This window comes from Drosophila miranda, chromosome 2 (assembly GCF_003369915.1).
Source record: "Drosophila miranda strain MSH22 chromosome 2, D.miranda_PacBio2.1, whole genome shotgun sequence".
In the NCBI taxonomy this organism is placed as follows: Eukaryota; Metazoa; Arthropoda; class Insecta; order Diptera; family Drosophilidae; genus Drosophila; species Drosophila miranda.
The window spans coordinates 23,387,215-23,409,635 of NC_046675.1; the positions used below are offsets into that span (position 1 = coordinate 23,387,215).

The following is a 22,421-nucleotide window of genomic DNA, read 5'->3' on the forward strand; positions in this document are numbered from 1 at the left end:
GACGTTTCCTTCAAGTGTTCATTCAGAATAATGTTATATTTATTTAATCCATTTTTTTGCACCTATTTGATTACATGAAAAGGAAACCCTTAAATACGAATCGGTGTATTCGATCATAAAATGTAGCACGACAGTGCGTTTGGTAGAAGGTTGGTATATAATGGTATATTTTATTCATTTTGGTATATTTATGGTATATTTGTAAAATGAGACCGTATATTTTGGTATATTTCAGAGGGTCGATTAGCCCATTGTATTTTAATATTCCACCGAAAATAATGAGAAATGAAAAATAATGAAAAATGGCATGGAACTACCAGAAGAATTTACCATCAGTAGTATTTGCCGCCATTTGCCTTAAGTCGATCAACTATTTAAATAGAGGGGGCTTAGGTGGGCTAAGTTCGATTTCTTATCGATATACGATAAGTCCTGCTTGTTCTCCCTCTTTCGCCATTTGACATATTTCCGGTACGTACGCGATTTTTCTTCGGTCACTAAATAATGTAAAAATATACATGAAAATGCATGTAACTTTGAGAAATAGTGCCTCGAAAGACTCGGTGGATATGTGTGTTATGTTCGCAAATAGTTATTGTGCGCCTAGGAAGTGATTGGCTGTGCGATGTCTGTGGATGAAATAACCAAAACAAATGCTCAATGCCATAGCATAGGCCAACAACACTTCTTGTGAATATAACACAGTTCTGTGCATGTTTTAACGATGGAATTTTCTGCTCCAACAGTTAAGCCATGGCCGACACCCAAGCTGCCAAGTCCGCTGCTGCTGCGCCAAAGGCCGCAAAGGCCCCAAAGGCTCCTAAGGCCGCAAAGGCACCAAAGGCCGAGAAGGTCGCCACCACCGAGGCTAAAGTGTCCGCCAAGAAGTACAAGCGTCACGGACGTCTGTTTGCCAAGGCTGTCTTTACCGGCTACAAGCGCGGTCTGAGGAACCAGCACGAGAACCAGGCTATCCTCAAGGTAGGTCCATCCTATTTCCTTCCATTGAGATTTTGATATAAACCAATGTCTCCATTGCAGATTGAGGGCGCCCGCCGCAAGGAGCATGGCGAATTCTATGTTGGCAAGCGTTGCGTCTATGTCTACAAGGCAGAGACCAAGAAGTGCGTGCCACAGCATCCCGAGCGCAAGACCCGCGTCCGCGCCGTCTGGGGCAAGGTTATCCGCATTCATGGCAACACTGGCGCTGTCCGTGCCCGTTTCAACAGGAATCTGCCCGGTCATGCCATGGGACACCGCATTCGCATCGTAAGTTTACCCCTCAAGTATATCTTGGTTTCCCCATAGCTAATGTTAACTGTTTCTATTGCAGATGCTTTACCCATCAAGGATTTAAGTTAAAATCAACTTAAGTAATTGACCTGCAGAGTAAAAAAATCCGTTTTACAATAAATGAAACAATTTAAATTTAATTACAACCCAAACTTGGTGTTGAGCTCTCCCTGGTGAGCAGCCACGGTTCCAGTATATTAGATATCGTCGGAACTATGAAGCAAGGGGAATATTTCAACTATTGGAATATCTTATAGGCGTCAAAAACGTATATAGTTATGAAAGTGTTTTGGTTTTCTTCCTATCTTTCAGAGGAAAGATAGTTTGGTTTCGTGGTTTATGTTATGTTCGGTTTTAACTATTGAATGCTAACAGTTATTTCGGAACGAAACAGAACCGAACTTGCAGCAGGAAAATGCTTAATTTGGGGCATCTACCATGCTTTTCCATCTTGTTGGCATTCTCAAACTTACTCCCGGAACATATACAAATGAAAGAGATTCGAATAAAAAGGACACTTAAATTTCTTCGGCGATTCGAATCCACCTGATTTTTATTAGTTTGACAGCTGCTCCTGCAGCCGTTTCTTTGGAATTCCGTGATTTTTTCTTAGTATTTTTCCAGCAATGACGAAACTGCGATTTAATTTGCGTCATAAATTGGTATTTTCAGCTAGTCAAAATCGGGTCACACTGCACAGCAGCGTGTTGCGGGTGAAGACGAAAACAAAAATTTTCTTTAAAATTGTTTAATTTAGTTTATAATACAATTAGATATTTAAATTTGCTATTATTGTGCGCGCCGGGAAGTTATGAGGAAATGTGCGCCGACTTTGATGGGTGCTCCTGCTGCTGTTGCTGTTACACCACCACTGACCAAATTCGCGACAACACGTCACCGTTGCACAAGCCAATTAATACATAAATTGTACATTCCATAAACACCGAAGAACAGTATCAAAAATCATCAGAACTTACGTATATGTACGTATAATGGGCATACAGGATGGACTGAATGGCATCTTCACGCAACGTCGACGCAACCTGATCCTCCAGCTGACCATGATCACCTCGATTGTGGCGGCAATGGCACCAGCGGCAGCAGGATCAGGAACAGATTCGGAACTCCAGCAGGCGGGCTCCAATCCCCCGCCGGCCATTACACACTGTGTGGAGCGGGACGACCGCCGGATCGGACGTCGGTAAGAAGAAGAAGCTAGGCGGCGAGGGTTGTGTGTGACCTTTTCTTACGCACTGTAATGAAAATGTTCTCGAATGTTCGCTTTTCACCACAGTCCCCCCCAAGTGCAGTGCCAGTGTAAAAAAGTAAGCAGCTAAGCAAATATTGAACAAAATGCTGTTTATAGTTGATTAAACTATTGGGAAAATTCGTGTTTACTAAGTCAGAATCGAGAACCGATGAGACGCATAGAAAATTGAGTGTTTTGTTCCCATTCCTAACCTTAGAATATCTAATTGATTCAAGAACAGCCACTGATCCCTACGAAAATATCTATTGACCCTTCAACTACGCTTAAATAGTAGTATAATCAGGGAACGCACCTTATCAAGAATGCGGTGAGTCATGTGGACAAAAGAAAAAGTTAACTGTTTTTTAGTCTAGCGTTTTTGTTTGTGCCAGATAAAAAACACGGCTTCGATGCGATATGTTTAGTTATGCACACAGTATAAAACGGGTTTCGTTTTGTTGATTTGCGTTGTTTTGCTTTCTGCGAGTGTATGTTTGTTTAAAACATTTCGAATTTCACCATTTCTTGCGTTTGCCTTGCCCGACATTTGGAGGGCGCCATTTTCGGCTCTTCCGTGTGTGCGAGCGAGATGGCATGCCAAGAAAAAGGGGCCAAAACCACTTGTTGGCACGGCATCATCTGTGTCGGTCTCTCCCGCCGCACCTACCAAGCAAGCTGTCATGATGGCTGCCAGTGTGACCATTTTGCACAGGGTATCCTTGCATTAAGTGATGCAATATTTTTATGCAATACAGAAATACCGATGCTATGCGGTGTAAATGAATCAATTAGCGATAAAAATAAATTTGTTGTTTAGGTTAGGGACCTGACCTGTTTTTCCTGCATGAACAAAATTCTAATGTCAGTTTTGTTATCTCCACACAGACTCCTCTACATAACAACTCTAGATGGACGACTGAGCGCTTTGGATATAGCCAAGTCTGGTAAGCTGCGCTGGAGTGTGCCCACTGGACCTGGACCACTGATCTCATCGAGCATCCATCGCTTGGAACTGACGAACAATGGGCAATTCGTCCGCATGATTCCCTCGCTCAGTGGTGGGATATACAAATTCGATGGTGACTCCATAGATCCCATACCCATTACAGCGGAACATTTGCTTAGTTCCAGTGCCAAGTTTAGCGACGATCTGGTCATATCTGGTGGCAAGGAGACCCGCACATATGGCGTCTCTGCCCGTACCGGTCAGCTGCTCTACGAATGCTCTATAAATGGCTGTGTTAATGTCACGGCTGAGGGACGTGCCATTAACGACACTATCGAGGACGTCAAAGAGGAGCCGTTGCCTGACGATGCAGCTGATGATGATGACCACATTAGAGATGAGGCTGGCTATATTGTGGCACATGATCCGCTGCTCGACGATGTTATTGTAGTGCGCCGCCAAACGCAGACTGTTCGTGCCGTGGAATCCCGCACGGGCATAGAACGCTGGAATTTTAGCGTCGGTCAGCACGAACTGGATATGGTGCGGGCCTCAGAGTGTCATATGCAGCCCCGCGACGAGCTGGATCTGGCCGTGCTAGATGTGGATATCAAAGTGGTGGTGCCGGAGGGCATCATCTGCGCTTTCAGCAAAAGCAATCCCCACGACATGCTCTGGAAGTATAAGGTGAGTCGGAACATAGACGGAACAAGCCCAGTGTTAAGTCAATCTTCTCCTGTAGTTCGATCATCCCATTGTGAGTGCTTGGAATACCAATGCCGACGACGAACTGAAGGCCGTTGATTTGTTCAGCTCGGCCCAGTGGTTGTGGGACCAGGATGAGGACGAGCTACTCAACAACAGACCAACAAGCGCGCCCTCCATATATCTGGGGATGTATGACAAGCAGCTGTATATACAGGAGTCGATCCGGCTACGCCAGGAGATAATGGACCAGACGCAGGTCTACCAGCAGCTGACAGGAGATACCAGTCTCATGCCCAAGATACCCTGGAAGCCCATAGCAGCCAGTAGCCATTCCCTGGTGATCTTCCAGGCGAGCCAGATAGATCCCGAGGTAATTGGCGAAGAGCCGCCGACGCAGGGAAACGAACTAGTGCCATATGATGATCAGAATTTTGCTGTGGCTGCCCAGTCCGTGCTGAATGCATCGGAGTTTGTGAATGGCAACGGATATTACTTCTTCACTGGATCCACTGAACTGGAGGGACCCTCGGAGTGTGGCACGAACGAAACACCCACTGGACTGCCCGCCATTGAGGCGCCACCCTCGTCTTCCGGCAGCAACAAAACTGGGGGAGTCGATGTTACCGGAAATCACAGCATCAATGATGATCTGGGCTTCAGCTTAGACGATATCGATGCTCCGGTGAAGGTTGTCATCCTGTCGCTGTGGTTCTGGTGGAAGGAGATTGTGGTTATTGCTTTCACCTCGGCGGTTATCCTGAACATCTTCATGGGACAACGGAATCAGCGTGTGGAACGCGAGTATTTGGTGATTGAACGGCATGTGCCGGTACAGACAGCCATCGAGGCGACTGAAGCATCCACTCAGGCGCTTTTAGGACCCGTTGTGCCAATGTCACATCATCATCAGCAGCACCAGCGTCCTGGCAACCGTTTTAGCTTTCCGGGCAGTGGAAATACACAGCGTTCGCTATCCGAGTCCACAACACACTCGGGTGAGCATTACATCTCACGTTTCCAGACCGATTTTGATCTGATGACATGCCTGGGTCGCGGCGGGTTCGGTGTGGTATTCGAGGCCAAGAATAAGCTGGATGAGAATCACTATGCCGTCAAGCGGATAACGCTGCCAAATAAGGAGTCATCCCGGCAGCGGGTGTTGCGTGAGGCACGCACTCTGGCTAGCTGTGAACACCACAATATTGTGCGTTACTTTCATGTAAGTGATCTTTTGGTGCTAATCAGTGAAGAGATTATAATCAGTTTAATTTCGTTGCAGTCCTGGACCGAAACCCCGCCAATTGGTTGGCAGGAGGAGGAAGATCGCAAGCTGCTGGCCCACGAGCTCTCAACTTCCATACAAATCGAAACGCCCGACGAGAGCACATTCCCCTCACTGGCCGATCAGTTTCAGGAGAAGCGGCAGCAACAGCAACAGCTTTTGTCCTGGGTCTCGGATGCTGCCAATAGCACAGCCTGCAGCCATGACTTTCACGGCAATGGAGATACTGGACTACGAAACATCAAGGAGGAGTATGATGACGATGAAGAAGAGGACTCGCTTATTGAGTTTCGCAGTGAGTCGCGCTCGGCAGCATTGCGAGCAGGTGTTCAGCAGGACGATGATGACGATGAGGATGACGATGATGAGGATGATGAGAATAAGAGGGAAGGACCACTACATCGCAGCTCCGTGTCTATTGATATCCACTCTGCGTCGTTCGATTTGAAGAACATTAACTACTCGCAGCATCCGCTGGTTTCGAACTCTTTTCAAATCGAATCCGTACGCTCCAAGGGCAATGCCAGTGACGATGCCGGGGACTCCGATAGGCTGCGAAAGAAACCACTCACTCTGGCCCTGGCCCAGAATCACAATAACAATCCTCATCAGCCAAATGGCAGCCATGGCACACCTCCGAGTGCCACCATGCAGAATGGAGTGGTGGCCAAGCCCAGTAAGGTTTATCTCTACATCCAGATGCAACTTTGCCGCAAGGAAAGCCTTCGCGACTGGCTGCGTGAGAATCGGACCGAGGCTCGGGTCTCGCACATTGCCGACATCTTCCATCAGATCGTTGATGCCGTGGACTATGTGCACCTGAAGGGTCTCATTCATCGTGATCTGAAGCCAAGCAATATATTCTTTTCGCAGGATGGTAAAATTAAAATTGGAGACTTTGGCCTGGTCACCGACATGGCGGACATACCCAATCTGGTAGCCAAGTGTGGCGATCAGAGTGGCCTTCCTTCGTGTGCTCGGCACACGCAGCAGGTGGGCACCCACCTGTACATGTCGCCAGAGCAGCTGCTGGGCCGCCACTACGACAACCGAGTGGATATCTATTCTCTCGGCTTGATCTTCTTCGAGCTTCACGTGTACTTCTGCACTGAAATGGAGCGGATCAAGACGATGCGGGCCCTGCGAGAGGGCCAGTACCCGAAAGACTTTGCCAACAATTACCCCGGACAGTATGAGCTGCTACAGCAAATGCTGTCTGCTGATCCCGAACAGCGGCCACAGACGAAGCAGCTGAAGAATCAGCTGCATGATATTCTGAAACTGCCCGTTCACCTGGCAGACGGACGCAGCGAGCAGGCGGCTCTGGCTGAGGCAGCCCATCGCTTGAGTCGCAGCCGCACCTTCAGCAGCTCCAGCGATCATCAGCAGCATCAGAAGATTTAGTGATAGACTACGGCCCGAGGCAGACACCAATTTCAGTCATCTGTTAACATTTCGTTTGTAAGTTATTTACTAAAAGTGTCCCATCGCCGTTTCTGTTTTAATCATCCTCTCACCTGGCTATGCCTCATCCGCTGACCTCGGAAACTATCTGTAGGAAAGGAGGATCATTTATTGGTAGCATTCTATTTGATAGGTTTTGTATTACGTTCACCTTTTAAACTCTTGCGTGTCGCAAAGTGCTTTTGTTTATAATACTTATAATTAATATACATATGTATATTGATGTACTCCCAAAAAAAACAGTCGCTAGAATAAGTTTCTGAGTTACGATTTACGATTGAGTTGTGCCCACCCCAAATTGTTTGTCCAAGTTTTTTTCCTATCGAGGTAGCCCCCTTCCTGATTTGTGCTATCAGCTAATGCGAAAGTTTGTTTTTAGATCTAGGTGATAAGGAGAAATAAAAGTGTTTAAAAATACAAACAAATGGAAATGTTCTCTAATTGCTGACGGCGTGATGTTCAACCATAATTGATTTTATTAATGACATGACATTGCCAGGTGATTGTCTGGGGGAATACAAGTACGCTATAGTACCTGCGAGGTTGGGGTACTAAAAAATGGTTTTAAATTTTTTTTTTATTTTGTATCACTTTATTTTGTGTTTTATTTGCGTCTTTTGCGCATTTTCCAAAAACTTTCTCTACAGTACTAACGATTAGTCGTCGAATATTCTCATGCCACACTGAGCCCAATTTGTTTGTAGACAATATTCGGGTTGCGGCTTTAATTGTTGTTATATATTAAATTGCTTAACATTTAGGGTTCGGTGCGGTTTACGAGCTTCTGTCCGATTAAACATTTGTTTTCTACGCTTCATTGCAATTGTTTTACAAAAATTTAACAGAGATCCGTTTTTATATTAGGCATTTTTAATAATAGGCATCTAAATTTAGCTGCTGCTGCTGCTGTCACTTAATGTTAATTAGATGGCTCTGAACAAACAACAAGCGGCTGAAGCATTTGATTTATCAATACATTATTTAAATTTTTAGATTTTAATTATTATATTGCTACACTAATTTAATGTATTTCCACTTGCGTCATTCGGTTGCAGAGGCAAGGCGTTGGTTGCTTAAATTTACAAAAATTCAACAATTGTCCATTGTTGCGTTTTATTTTATTTATTGTTTAATTTCCTTTCAACTGTTTTAGCGTTTAGCATTTATTTTATTTTCCAAAAATTAACAGCCATTTTGACGAATCTGTAAATGTTGAAAATCAAAGGCAAAAACACGAACCAAATACATACAATTATATTTAGATTTACTCGTATATATGTATATGGGTATATATCATATAAATATGTCGATGTTAGTGCTTGCCGTTTGCTTACTTGTTGGGGAGACTGTGGAAATAATGTATGTTTCAGTGTTGGAAAGTGACAGTGGCCATGAACACATTTCTCTAGTTGGGATCAGTTCAGTGCTGGTGAACAAAGAATGAAACATTTTTGATACGGGAAAAGGGGGGGTTTACAAGTAAGCAACCTGAGCTATATTTTTATTTATGATTTGTTAACAATATATGTCCTTTATCAAAGCCACATTTATAGAATTTGTATTTCATATTTATTAACAATATCTTTTTTGCAAATTCTGTATCATATAATGTGTGTTTTATTATCGCCATTCCATTGTTTACCCTTCAAATAAGTTCTAAAAATTTGTTTTCCATTTCGGTTTTTTGTAATCTTAATTCTTTCCTATATTCTTAGCCGAACACTCAACTGGGAGTGGAACCAAATTTGGCAGTGCGCCCAGTTATCTACTTTGAATATCAGTTAGGTTTAGAATTATGTATATACGTACGTAACTACATTAGTTCCCCCATTAATACTTATATTGCTGTAAAAGTCGGTTCATAGCATTTTCGCAAAGTTCATTTTGTTGAAATCTCTATGTACAAAGTCAGCCTTGATTGCTTTTCTTTTGAGTTGTTTGAGTTTGTTGCTGTTTGAGGTGAGGAAAGAGATCGGTATGGTATGGTCTGTATTCATTACGTAGTAGACTCTCAGTTAAATCAGCTACACAGGCGGTGTCCAACAGATAGAGTGATATACGTTATCTAACTAACTAAATGTGACCGCTACACTATACTACACAAAACACCTGCTGTTGCACCTTAACCCTTATTTCTAGCCTTCGATTCTAGCCTAAGGGTGAACGGTTTTCGTGTATGTCATGGTTAATGCCGCTATCACTAAAAATAATAACACAATCGTCGGTGTTTTGTGCGTTTTAATTATATTCTTAGTTTAGTGTGTATCGGTTTACTATGACATAATTGTTTGCATTTAGGCTTCATGCTTAGGGTTCTCTACACGGTGCTTAGCTTAGTCGTTTTCCAACACTTCTCAGCAAGTCAAGAAGAGCCCTAAGCTTTCATTCACACTTGTGAGTGCCTACCTATAATTTTGTTCTTGTAACATCTTTCCCTACAGGCAATGAAATGAGGTGCAGCAGATAATTATGGCTATAAATCGATTGAGCAGTGTAATGGCATGATTGTAATACTACCTCAACTACTTAAGGCTATTTATTCTATTTCCCAACTTGACTTAAAGTTACGTAGTTCTTGTAGTCCAGTTTTTTTTTTGTTTGAGACTTGACATTCGCTGACGCTTTGTTTGTTGTTTTGCTTAAGAACTAATTCTTGAAATGATCACAACGTTAAAGTATGTTTATCGTACATATATGTATGTATGTATGTATGTGTATGTATAGCTTAAATATAGATATTACTTATACGATTTCGGTTTGGTTTCCATAACAAGGTTATTCGTTCGTTACATAAAATGTATTGTAAATTATGGTGGGATTAATTGCCTATTTACGATTCCACGACGAATAAAATAATAACTACAATATACCGATAATAGCGATAATAATTAAATGAAATCCAAACTTTTGCAATTCGTGTACATCTTCGGGGATACTCTTATTGTTTTCTGTTGCATATTCATGTCAGCTGCTCCTCCTGCCTGGCTCACGGGCATTGAATTGCAAATGCAAATGCGAATGCAAAAAAGTTGTCAGCAGGAGGATGAGAGGATGTTGGTTGGCTCTGGCTTGGGATCTGGGTTCTGAGCTTTTGCTCCTGGCCAAATGTATCTGGGGTTCGACAGCCATTGCAATGCCATTCCAATTCCCATTCGCATTGCCATTTAAATGAGCGGAGCTCTTGCCAACAAAAAAGCGATGCGATAAAAGCAGCCAGCAAAATGTTGTAATAATGGCAAACAAAAGAAGAGAGGGCAAACGAAAAGAAGGGGAGTCGACACACGGGGACAACTGCAAAGTGTGGCCACTAAAATGTATGCTAAAATATGCATCTGCAGGCAATGCCAAGGGGCAACAATGTTGTTTCTTCTGTTGATGCTGCTGTTGGCCTCAAGGAGATTGCGTATACGCCAGCGTGCCACCCCATCTGGCCCCACATCTTGTCCCATGTCGTCGGCAACGAAACAGCTGCGAAAGTATCCACCCGGGACACTCGTATTTACGCGCTAGATCAAAACGTTTGCTTAAAAAACTTATGCAACATTTGCTAAAGTATTGTACAGCGTCCTTTATTCCTAGTTGATTGTGAGAACTCAGTGCCAACCAAGCCACCGCCTCCTCCAGCGACACCACCGCCGCCTCCGCCACTCGTGTTGCTCCCACTGCTGGTGCAGCCCATTAGCTCACGGAACACGTCGCCGATTTTGTAGTTGTATCTATAAAAAGGGCCAGAAAAGAATACCAGTTAGTCTTCCTTGGCAGCCCGCGGTGCCGAAGCAATTGATATACGAGTGCTATGTGGGAATATCTGGGTATTTGTGGGGGTATCTGTGGGCTGATATTGATTACTCACTGCGCCGAGCACTCGACATAGCCGCAGCGCCAATGTTTGCGCACCAGCGTGGAAATATCCTTGAGCTCCTGCCATACCATGACGAGTGTGTGTGAGATGAAAGAGAAGAGATTCAATATTGAGTGCAATCCGTTGGAAACTAATAGCACGAATGGTGAATCAATAGCATAGGCATTCTCTAGCAATTCTTAAAAGAAGTAGAGCTGCTTTTCTATTATTAAAGAACTAAGGAAAGTGTTTCTTAACATTAGTATAACATTAGTGTACAACTGTATGCATTCTCATCCAAAACCTTTCTGCATTAATATATGACTCTATTGATGTTCCAGAACTCTTCACTTTCACTTTCAAAAGTCTAGCACTCATTTATGTGACTCTTAAAACCACTAAGAGAGTACTCACCTGCGAATTGGCCTGCGCCTCAGTCACATTGTCATATTTATTGCCAACCACAATTATGCTAAAATCACGATGACTGAAACTGTCCAAGATTTGATCTCTCATCGAGCGGCAGTACTGCAATCGAATGAATCGCGTAAATTGGCAATCAATTAAAGGAGGTAAAATCGGCATGCCATTGGGCATATCGATGATGGTGATGATGATGGGGCGGCAGGGGCACTCACCTGAAACGTTTCCAAATTGCCCATGTCATAGACTAGCACATATGCGTGCACCGTTCGCAGCCCCAGCGGATGTCCGTTGTTCCATTCGGCGAAGTTATCAGCCGGAAATCGCTTCTGGCAAAGGATTGCCATGCCAATTGGTCGAGTGTTTGTTTTTCATCAGCATATTTTCGACGAGGACAGCACAGAGCACAGAGCACAAAGCACAGAACCCCACGGCACGCACCGACAGACAATTCCGTACCCGTACCAGAGAGAATATCGTATGGCACACAGATGTATAGTATGTGTCAATACGGTCGGTTGAGTTGTATTTTTGTTTCGCATTATTTCGGCACGCATATGAAAATCAAATATGGAAAAGCGGAAAAGAGTTTTATGTCATTTAATAGCGGTACACAACAGGCAGCAGGATGACATAAATACGGAAATATATTTATCGTTTTTTTTTTTTCAGGAAAAATATAAGTGTTTATTGTGTTTATGATATGAGTTGAATCAGTAGTTATGGTTTATCAAAACAATTACTCAAATGTCATTATAGCATGATAAATCGTTAGATAAACACAATTATTTTTGCATATGGATTTATATGGCATTTTAATGGGGATTACATTCAATAGAGAGAGAGAGAGAGGGGGAGAGAATGGAATAATCCGAAACAGAATCCGTGCAAATAGATATCCTGTCATCCTTGAACTAAAAGTGGAATAATCCCAAACAGAGTAAATCTGTTTGATATAATATCTTTTTAAATTGATTTGCTTTATGGAAAACATCTGGATAAATGGCACTGGGGACTCTTATTTATTTAGCATTTACTTTTCCCCTATTGTGGTTGGAATGAAATCTTTTTAAATCGTTGCTCCAGAGGCTGCAGAAGAAATGACATTTATTTATTCATCTTTGTTTCAGAAAATTCCCTTAATTACTAACAGCTTTCACGTTTATTAAATGTAACTGAAGCTCTTGTTTCTGCGGTTATTTCTTTGTCAGAGCGACTCTCATAATAACCATAAAACGTAGCAGTTACACTAGAATTCTCGTAAAATGACAGAACATTTACGGCCATGTGAGTGTGTGCTGTCTGTCAGTGGTTTCTCTCGGCAACAAAAAAAAAAACTTCTGGTTCCATTAGTGCTTGTGCGGCGGGCACATCCGCTTCCTGCTTTTTTCAGATGACATAAATCAATCCCCAAGCAGAGCTGCAGTTTTCGGTGTAAACAGGACCCAAAAGGCAAATCAGAAGCACACCACGGGGTCTGCGTTTGCCTCCCACGCCCCTGTGCTAATGAGCAGGAGACGGAATGAAGAATAGGAGTGGGATTGAACGACAGAAGCAGAGGCAGGGGCTAGGGGCTAGGGGCCAGGGTCTTTGGTTTGTACGCCCACAGCAAGACAGTAAGTAAACGTTATAATTAAATTTACGGCGCAGCATTTTAGGCGCAAACAAAAGTCAAAGGCCGACTAGACAACAGACTCTAAAAAGGAAAGATAGCCCAAGAAGAGACCAGAACACTGGGGGAGAAACAAACAGTCGGATACCCCACCAATCCCCTCTCCCGTCCAGCAAGCTCCAGCAACCCCTGACCCTATCTGCGGCACAGATGGTCGCAGCAGCTCAAGAGTCCGCATTCCTTGGCGCCTGGGCGTCTGGCCCTTAGGGTTCTTTGGCTTCGGCCCTACCCCCCCTGTTTGTTTGTGTATTGTGTCATTCTCCACTGGCTGGCAGCCAGTCGACGCCACTCCCGTCAGGAGGCAGTAACTTAGCTAGATTTACGTTTTTGATTAAATTTCATTTAATTTGTGCTTTTCCCTGGCTTTTCTGTTCTGGCTCCTCTCCGAAGCCTTGTTAATTAACGGGCTGGGCTGGACTATGTGTTGGCCTGAAATGCGAGCAGCTCGTTAGCCCAGGATGTACTCAATGTCTGTTTCGTTGTAATTGCTGCACTGTGGCTGTTGCCGTCATGGATTGGTCTTTGGAACTCAAGTGGCGACACGCGTACTCAAACATTGAATGCAGTCGACAGGACACGCCAACAACTTGTACACCAAGGGACTGAATGACTTAAATTCCCCAAGTCTGGACGGCAGATATAGAAAGTCGTGGACGATGGTCGATTCTTTTGATTTATTTTAGTGCACATGCGTGATTTATTAACTATTTTATCCATAGATAACGACCAGACAGCGGTAAGAGGGTTTTTAAGTTTAGAAAAAATAGTTTCCTCTCATAGCTTATCATCCATTTGAGTAAAATTCTTGTACAGGATGCTCCATAGCTTAAGTTCTTCTAAGAAAACTCGGCTAAAATATGAATTTGTGCATGCATTACCAGAACTGTGCAATATTTTAGAGCAAAACTTTCCGTCTGCGTACATCCCCCATAGGCATCGTTAGTCCAGGTCATTGAGTCCCCAGTTCCGACCTGTTCCCATTCTCTGGGGCCCTCGAGAAGAGGACTCTCAATAAATTGTCATTTCAAGTTGCTGGACTTTCGCTGCGGAGGCCACTTAGAGTAAACAATGGCTAACTAAATGGCCTACCCACTCACTCACTCACACAATTACAGACAAAGACATATACATAGGTATATATGTATACATAGAACAGATGTTCTCTCTTTCACCCTGTGTTATGAGTGTGTATAGGGCGAAAATCTGTTGGAAAAGAAATGCTGCTTTGCTGCTTGTACAAGTGGAAACCATTAAGGTGGACTTTGAGTTATGACGGCCAGGCAGTGCACTTGACGATGAAAAATTCACCACAATAAACAGGAGCCACCCTTAGTCCTCGCCTGACTCTTTTAGCCTGCCTCTTAGACAAGCATCAGAGCCATTTGGTCAACACAATGGAGGAATACCAAACCAAAAAAACGAAGTAAAATAATGAAAAAAAGAACTGTACTCGAAAACAAATTCACGCCAAAATGGACATGAATAAGTTGAAAGGCATTGGCAAGGTGGCCAGGGCAGAAGGGGGCATGGCAGTGCCATCAAACGAGGTTACATGAGCGGGGAGTGGGAGGAAGAGGGGAGGAACGGCAGCACGTAGTTAATATGACAATGGTTGTGGCTGGTCGACTACCGGCTGTCCGACTGTCCGACTGGCAACTGCTTTTTGCTGCCTGTCAACTCTTTTGCATCGTTTGCCATTTCAATGCAAATTTCTTTGGGTGTATATGTACTCGTAATATCTGTGTGGTGTGGCCGTGTCCATGTATTTGGCAATGCTCGGATATTTATAGCGAATATACAGAGACTTTTCCCTTTGTTGTGCCTGGGCTACATTGTCAGCACACCCACTTGGCCCAGTTCTGGGCTTTGTGCTGTTATCCCAGGCATAGATCGGAGGGTATATAAGATACACCATGAAGCAGGGAGCAGTTGGGTAACAATTTTAACAAAACCATGGGATCTAGGCACGAAAGAAGCTCTGATGGGAGGACAACGAAAGTGTCAACAACATTCTCTTTGCTCTTAAGTAATCCTTTTCGAGGTCTATTATGGATATAGAAAATTACTGAAATCTAAAATCTATCTGGGAAGCAGTACATAAGCTACTATTTGCTCTTACTTTTTGTAGCATTCACCAATGAAGCCGAACCAAATGTGAACACCCTAGAAACATCTACTTTTAAGCTGGCTTTCCTCAACTTTGCATAGGGAAAAACCGGAGAGAAAAACTTGCCCTAACGCCAGTGTGTTCCCATAAATATTTTATGATTGTTAAACGTGGCAAACAAACACATTTGGGGCCGGGCACGAGAGTGGAGGAGAACTGTACTGAATGGAGATGCAGGCCAAGCCGCAGTCGGGCCCTGGACAATCTCCTTCAACAATTTCGGTGTCAGTTTGTGATTTGCGGTTTGACCGAAAACTGTTCTCTAATTGCCGATGTCAGTGGCGCAGTCCTTGGGTCCACTCCAAGCAAGAACTAGTGCACACCAGTGCCTTGAGCTTTCAGGTTTATGCAGAGCAAGCTGCCCTCAAAAGATAGACAGAGAGTAAGGCCACAGACAGGACGAACTTTATGGGCTGGCTATAATTGCTCCCCCATGCGAATAATAGTACGAAATGGGGCAGGATCACGTCAAGGACCTCGTACGGCAGCAGACACGTTCAGGCATTTTTGAGTAGTTAAAAATTGATACATACATATAGCCACAAAAACTGCCCACCAGAACCACTTTCCTGCACTGTCTGTTGGCATATTAAAAATTTATATATGCACCCACTTTTTATGGGCCTGAACGGAGACTTTAATAATGTTAAGTAAGCAAAAGAATCTCCCCACAGACGACCAGGAGAAGCCACCGAAAAGATGGGAAAGAATTTGAGAGGCTTGGAAATACTCTATACGAAAGTTTTACTTGCAGAAAGTTACTAGAAGCCACTGAGGAGATATTCTTGATATAATTTGGTTACTAGTAATTTTTCTGTTCAGAACAGGCATGCAATTGTGAACGGATAAAACGTATAATCTATAATATGTTTCCTGCTACAAAACTAACATTACAACGCAAATTTAAATTACATTTTAAACTCAGATCGAATCTTTTGCTGCCAGCAATCTACTAAATGGAATTCGAATGCTGCTTTCTGCTCTCTTTACGTAACCAAATCTGATTGCATTCTTTTGGAATTTATGCAACAAAGTCCGACAAACCCTTCAGCAACATCTCTATGCCTTTAGGGCATTGGAAAAAAATGAAGAAAAATGAATAAAACGTAAAGCGTAAAACCCCCAAAGAGCGTTCGCTTGTGGCAACATCAGAAGCAGCTTCTGTTGCCTGCCATTCGGTTTTTGTGGTTACTTGTTGTCTGCGGTAAACTGTTGCTCTGGTGTGCTCGATTATAAAAAAAAAACCGAGAGAATTCGAAAATGGAAGGGAACCGTAATGAACTGTAATGAAAATTCTGCAGGTACGAGGCACCCATATAAATTTCTCGAGTCTAGACAGACCCGATAGCACAGCAGGCGCAACAGAAAGCTGGCTTAAAGTGTCTTCGGGTTCGGAATACATTTATGCGAGTCGGTCCTCTGGCAACAGATTGTAACAGCTTTCTCTGCGTCTCGCTCTCCCTTCATCTGACAATTTAAATTATTTAATAAATTACTTTGCCCAGCCGGCGTAAAAAAGGAGAATTTTCTAATATGTTGGGTTTCCATGAAATTCACTGGAAAATTGCATAAAAATAGTTTGTATCGTACACATTTTCATAAAATATTTCCCCTAGCGCTGACAGTGCGAAAGTTATAACTAAATTATGCGAAAGTTAGGATGTCCTGTGGCTAGGAGGAGGTGCTGTTGCTGGTGCTAGGCATTTAGGGTACTCACCTGGGGTGGAACGTCCAGTACCATCAGCTCACGTATGCAGGTGTCGCACACCAAACAGTTTTTATATATCTTCCGACGTGTTGTCGTCTGATGAGTCTTGGGAAAGTCATGGTAGAAAAATTGCTGCAAAAATTGAAGCGCACAAAATTGAATATTATTGTGATTGTAATATATTGCGCATACGGCGCGTGGGCCGTTGTGTCGCGAACTCGCTTGATTCCCATAGAAACCTTGCTCTAAAGCAAACCGAGCGAGCTTTTCTATATTTTTTATGTGTTCCTTTCGTTCTTCTATGGGATTTCTATGGCAGTTTTCTGGTCATAGAAGGAGAGGCACGAGCACGAGTAGATGAAGCCGGGTGGCCGCTGGTTTATTTCTGTTTCTGTTTCCTTTGGTTTTGTTTTGTGTTCTGTGTTAGGCAAACATTTTAAATATGTGTTCAGCTCTGCTCTGCTCTGCTGTTAGGTTCTTTTATATGAGGTTCTCATGAGGTTCTTTCACCCATATGCAGGCGCAGGCCTGAGGTCAGGTCACATTTTATTCACATTTTTAGCTTATTAAAATTGTGTGGTCATAAAAGCGGGCTATGGATTTTATGCTCTCGGTGGTCATGTAAACATAAAAATGCCAGCAAAAAGCATTAAATCTACAGAATGAAGGGTGCTGGAGCCGTGGTGGGGAGGGGGATCAGATGGAGCTAATCTATGCTGAAATCATATAGATTTTATTTACAGTTTTTGTACTTAATTTGAGTGAATTGCAGGTTTTAACGGATGGGATTTTCCACCTTAAATCTGAATTATATGGAGGATAATGAGCTTTTTGTGAAAACTTAATGTAAAAAGATCTACCCGGGGTTCAATTCAATAAAAAACCTTTCCATGTGCTTAACTGCTCAATCATCAGATTGAAAAGTGTAGTGAAAGCTAGAAATTTAATCTTTCGTCACACAATCAGATATCTGTAGACAGATATATCTTTCCTAAATCCCATTTTAATTCAATCGCCCCCACCTAAAGTCCTTACAGGACTCTCTATAATTTTCCATTTTCTTTTTCATTAGTTAATAAATTTTTAGCCTCTTTATCACTAGCTTTTGAGCCAGTTTTAAGCTTCAGTAACGAGCCATAACTCTAATGCGAAATGGAACTCATAACCAACACGCGGGACTGTTTCGAAATCTGCACTGAAACGTGGTCGAAATGACCCCATTAACCCGCGCAGAGACCTTTAAGCCAGCAGTTTAGCAGTTTGGTGTGTGGGTGTGTGGCTGTGTGGTTCGAGACCATCTAATTTTCCCCTAAAAGCAGGGCAGAAAGAGAGATGCCAAAGCGAATCGCAGTCAATGGGAAAAGTATCCCCTGAAAATAAGGCAGAGGCCGGCGAAAGGCATAAAATAAATTTTCCACAAAAAAAAAGTAAGTGAAAAGGAAAAACGATAATGAAAGAAGGGTAGTGTGGGCGTGTTCTGGGGGCGCATGTGTGTGTGTGTGAGTGAATCAATGCATGAGTTGAATGAGTGACAGGCTCAAAGGATATTTAACGCCTGATTGCATTTTAAAGTGATGCCCTGTCATTTATTCCAGCCAAGGAGCAGTCCAAGGAACCATCGTCGAGATTGCCAATTCACGATTATCCCACATGATGTATGTGTGTGCCAGTGCGGATGCGTGATAACTTGGCTAATAATATAGTCAAGTGAGAATCATTTTGAGGACACCCATCACCACAATCCCATTCTGGTTCTCGTTCTCATGTTCTGCTAATATAAATGCAAATTCTTTTCTGTCAATCGGCGGTTCCCTTGTTTTCGCTGCAATGAAATCGAATGCAATTTACGCACACGACGACTCAATTACCCGAGACCGAAAAAGGATATCCGCTAAGATGGCGGCCACCCAAACGTCGGAAGCGGAAGTGGCCAGTGGCTGGACAGCCTTAAAGCGTAGCGTAGAATGTTTTTAGCGGCCATTTTAAATTATATCCTGCACACACAGACGATCCCATAGGGGCATGGCATGGGGAAAAGGGGTCACATCGCATCGCATCGCCTCGCCTCGCGTAGATGCCACGCTTTTATGTCCCAGCGCCGCATATCATTGAGTTTTATTTTTATTGAACTGGTAATTGAATAAGAAATGACATTGATGGTCGTCTCCATCTCGGTCGTGCTCTCTTGGCATCCTGCTCTATACTGCTCCTCTGCTACACCCTCTCTGCCCCATGGCCGGCTTTGCGCCTCTTTATGCTTCTTGCTGCGCCATAAAGTGCGCTACATTATCTGTCACATAAATAAGCAGCGACCGGGCTTGAGCCGAAAGAAGCTTTTCGAAATTTACACAAATGGTTATTCATGGCGTATACTTTATGGCTATGATGCATTGCATTTTATTTGGCTCCTTTATCTGCAGGAATTAGCTTCAGTTTATTCGACAATTTATTCAACCAATTTGAAGCAGGTTCTGGAACTGAGTTCAAGCTGGGCAATGAGTGGGGCAGTAAATTGAATTTGCACTAAAAAAAACAGTTTTGAAATATGAAAACAGTAGTTAATATTTAATCCCCATAAAAACGATGTTTTGTATACAGACATACAGATGCATTTATATCGATGGGACTGTTGATTCTTTGCAAACTTGTATCTTTTATCTCACATTGAACCTCAGTCCTTTTCGACTTAATATATACGCCAGGTATTAAGCAATCTACTACTCGAAACAAAAATTTCTTTAATTTTATTCATTTATAAATTTTATTTAAACGATTCTTCAAAGAGTCGAATATGTATAGGCACGTATTTGGCAATTTGATTTCACATGTATTTCCTTTTACACGGCCATTACATTTACAGAGCAATCAAGATTTCAGCCATGTTCATGCTCTCCCTACCGGAAACCTACTCGCCCACCCCCCGCCACCAATTTCCCTCACAGCTTGACCGCAGAACAGCCATTAAACAGGACGTAATTGATTTTGCAGTGCTTAAAATGCCATAAAAATGCACAAATCTCGCATTACACACAATAAAAGACGTCCAGCTGGGAAGGAGATGGAGGGCACTGGCACATGGACACTGGGGCTTAGAAGGAGGGCACAGCAAGGGAATAGAACAGATCTAAAAGCACGAGCGGAGTTTGAGGCTAATGCACAGACCTTATCCCGCACAAATACACGGACAATCGCAGACATTAAACGCAGCTGTAAAACGCACACAGACAAAACAAACGTATGGAAAATAATGAAGAGCAAAGCGAAAGCAAATGGCAAATGGCAAAGCAACCCGGAACTCGGAACTCAACTCGCAACTGGAACTGGAACTGCCAACTGCAGTTAATTGAATTTGCCGAGCAGCAAAGGGCCGTGCATACGGTAAAAAGACTGTTGGGGAAAGAGGAATCTGTGGGAGTTTACGCAGGGCATTGAGCCAGGGCTTATACGCTTTCTAAAACGATTAAAGAACTAGGAGACATAGTGACCTACATCTAAGCACTTAATTAAGTTAGATCTGCATTAATAATGTAGAAATCTAACGAACGAGTTTAGGTATGGTTGATATGGTCTATGTCTTGTTACATCTGAAGGCAAATAAAGTGTCCCCTGCTGAGGCATTGCTTGATTGTAATAGAGAATAAAACGAATCAACCTTCGAGTGTATCATGCACTAAAAGCTCTAAGGACTGACTCCAAAGGCCAATGATTTCAGGACAATGGTTTCCACCGTTTAATGGTGGAAAATCGTTCATAAGTTAGAACCAACGAATGTGTGCTTCTAAAGCAAAGACTTACTTATATAAGAAATGTAAGACCTTTACGTTTATCATTTTTAGGGATAACTTCTTTTATCGCATTCGGTGAATCAGTCTTTACAAACCCCCTATCCTAGCTGGTATACCCCCCATACGGTAGACTCCTGAATGCTGAACACATATGCGCCTTTCTGGCTCTGTGCCCCGCCATTGTATAATTACAAAAGATAAACCACAAAAGATACGATGCGATGCGAAGCGCAAATCAAATTAACGGCGCTCCTACACGCACACAAATGCAATTAGGAGGGCTAACACGCACAGAGCAGAGGAGAGCAGGTGAGCTTTGGGGTGCAGGTAGAACGAGGCGCTAAATATCCTCAATGAGAGGCAGCTGCTCTGGGACTGGTCTATTAAAAAGTTTGACGCTAAACTGATGCTCCTGCTGCTGCTCCGCTCCCACCACGGCTGCTGATTCCACTAAACTTTTCAGCTTTCATCGGGGTCGCCGTCGCCCCATGGCCCCATTAAAAATTTAGAGCCCAGGTTCGGGCATGAAAAGTGCAGTCCTGCCTACCCATTGTCCCACCTTACCGCATACTGATAATGGCATACATCCACACTTTTCCAAAGGGAAAAAGAGAGAATTTTAATCAGGAATTGTGTTAATTGAAAGCGCAATTTGTTATTGAAAAATTAATTAATGCGACTGGGCAGCAAAAATCCTTTCTATGCCTTTATGGATGGGAAGGATAGGGGGAATGATGACTGGGCTTGTGTTGTGGATAATGACTGTTATGCCCATTAATTTTAATTGCATTACAACCAGCAATGCACTTAATATACGTATATTTAAAGCTTCAATGGCAATTTCGTATTAATTGTTTCAATTAAGTTGCGATTCTGGGCAAATGTTCTTTGATATTTGAGATAATAGATTTAAATATCCTTAATTAACACAGGGGGACGGGGAATATAATGAAAAACAGCATTATTCAATTGGAAAGGAAACTATTCAGTGATAGATACAAACGGGCACTGTGGTTGCTTAGAAAATCGATACATACAATACATAAAATCTCTTGGTGAATATTCCTCGGCTTTTATGAAATTTAATAGATAGATATACAAGTCAATAGCCCACCTGTAATATGCTTGTTTTGCCGACGCCAGTAGCCCCCAAAAATGCGGCTTTAAGGGGGCCCTGCAGCCATGGCGGCTCCGCACCACCCTCCAGAGTGATGCGCTATGCCGAAATGCACTTATTTTGTATATGAAGCTCCATTTCAATTGAGATCTTTGTGGCTTTGTTGGCAATGGGACTGGCTTTCGATTTGGTTCCTTTGGCTCCTGGTCCTGCTGCTGCTGCTGCTGCTGCTCCTGAGGCTGGGGCTGTGGCTGTGGCTGTGGCTGGGGCTGGGGCTGCTGCTGCTCCTGTTTTATTAGTGGCTGCTGTTGCTGTCCTTGCACTATCACCGACATAATCAACGCTTCGTGTGCTACCGATTAATAGTTTCTTAGAGTTTGTTGGTGATATTGTACTACTCCACATTATATTGTTATTATAATTGCTTGTAGTATTGTTGTTATTCCTTTGCTTTAACGACGCCAGCTTGACTGATTTGTTCGGTTAAGGGGTTTTCGGATAGAAGAAGGTGTCCTCAAAGCAGCAGACTTTGCTTCGGAGTGTGGAGGGTTATAGCTGGAATGAAAGCTGTAGCTGTGTGGCAGGACAAGACATGTTCGTGCTTATGACTGGTTTGGATCTACAATAAGTGCTGAAAGAAAGAGAGAAATTACAAAGAAATTAGTTTTTGGAATCATTTTACATGGACTGAAAGATATAAAAATGTACAGCCAATGTGAATTCTCTCTGACTAAGAAAAGAGTTTGTAAACGGCTACCAAGAAGAC

General features: G+C 43.1%; 3 protein-coding genes across 5 annotated transcripts; 2 read left to right on the forward strand and 1 right to left on the reverse strand.

The window, feature by feature from the left end:
* Window positions 1-381: 381 nt before the first annotated feature.
* On the forward strand, window positions 382-1,433 carry LOC108156121 (60S ribosomal protein L35a). The gene is made up of 4 exons (XM_017287427.2): window positions 382-471; window positions 747-981; window positions 1,042-1,269; window positions 1,334-1,433. The coding sequence occupies exons 2-4, from the start codon at window positions 754-756 to the stop codon at window positions 1,355-1,357; spliced, it is 480 nt and encodes a 159-aa protein (XP_017142916.1). The 5' UTR covers window positions 382-471; window positions 747-753; the 3' UTR covers window positions 1,358-1,433.
* A 534-nt stretch (window positions 1,434-1,967) lies between these two features.
* Window positions 1,968-7,367, forward strand: LOC108156119 (eukaryotic translation initiation factor 2-alpha kinase). 3 transcript variants are annotated; one of them, XM_017287424.2, is made up of 4 exons: window positions 1,968-2,494; window positions 3,428-4,175; window positions 4,231-5,415; window positions 5,476-7,367. In XM_017287424.2, exons 1-4 carry the CDS (start codon window positions 2,286-2,288, stop codon window positions 6,880-6,882), a joined length of 3,549 nt encoding a protein of 1,182 aa, XP_017142913.1. In that variant the 5' UTR covers window positions 1,968-2,285; the 3' UTR covers window positions 6,883-7,367. The 3 variants fall into 3 exon arrangements, with proteins under 3 accessions (XP_017142913.1, XP_017142914.1, XP_033244668.1); XM_017287425.2 differs by lacking the exon at window positions 1,968-2,494 and adding an exon at window positions 2,673-2,870; XM_033388777.1 differs by lacking the exon at window positions 1,968-2,494 and adding an exon at window positions 3,307-3,359.
* Window positions 7,368-7,435: 68 nt separating this feature from the next.
* On the reverse strand, window positions 7,436-22,284 carry LOC108156120 (ras-like protein family member 10B). The gene is given in 6 exon segments (XM_017287426.2): window positions 7,436-10,658; window positions 10,796-10,863; window positions 11,198-11,311; window positions 11,422-11,535; window positions 16,763-16,885; window positions 21,653-22,284. Coding segments are annotated over 6 exon segments (996 nt in total). The 5' UTR covers window positions 22,061-22,284; the 3' UTR covers window positions 7,436-10,489.
* Window positions 22,285-22,421: the final 137 nt, after the last annotated feature.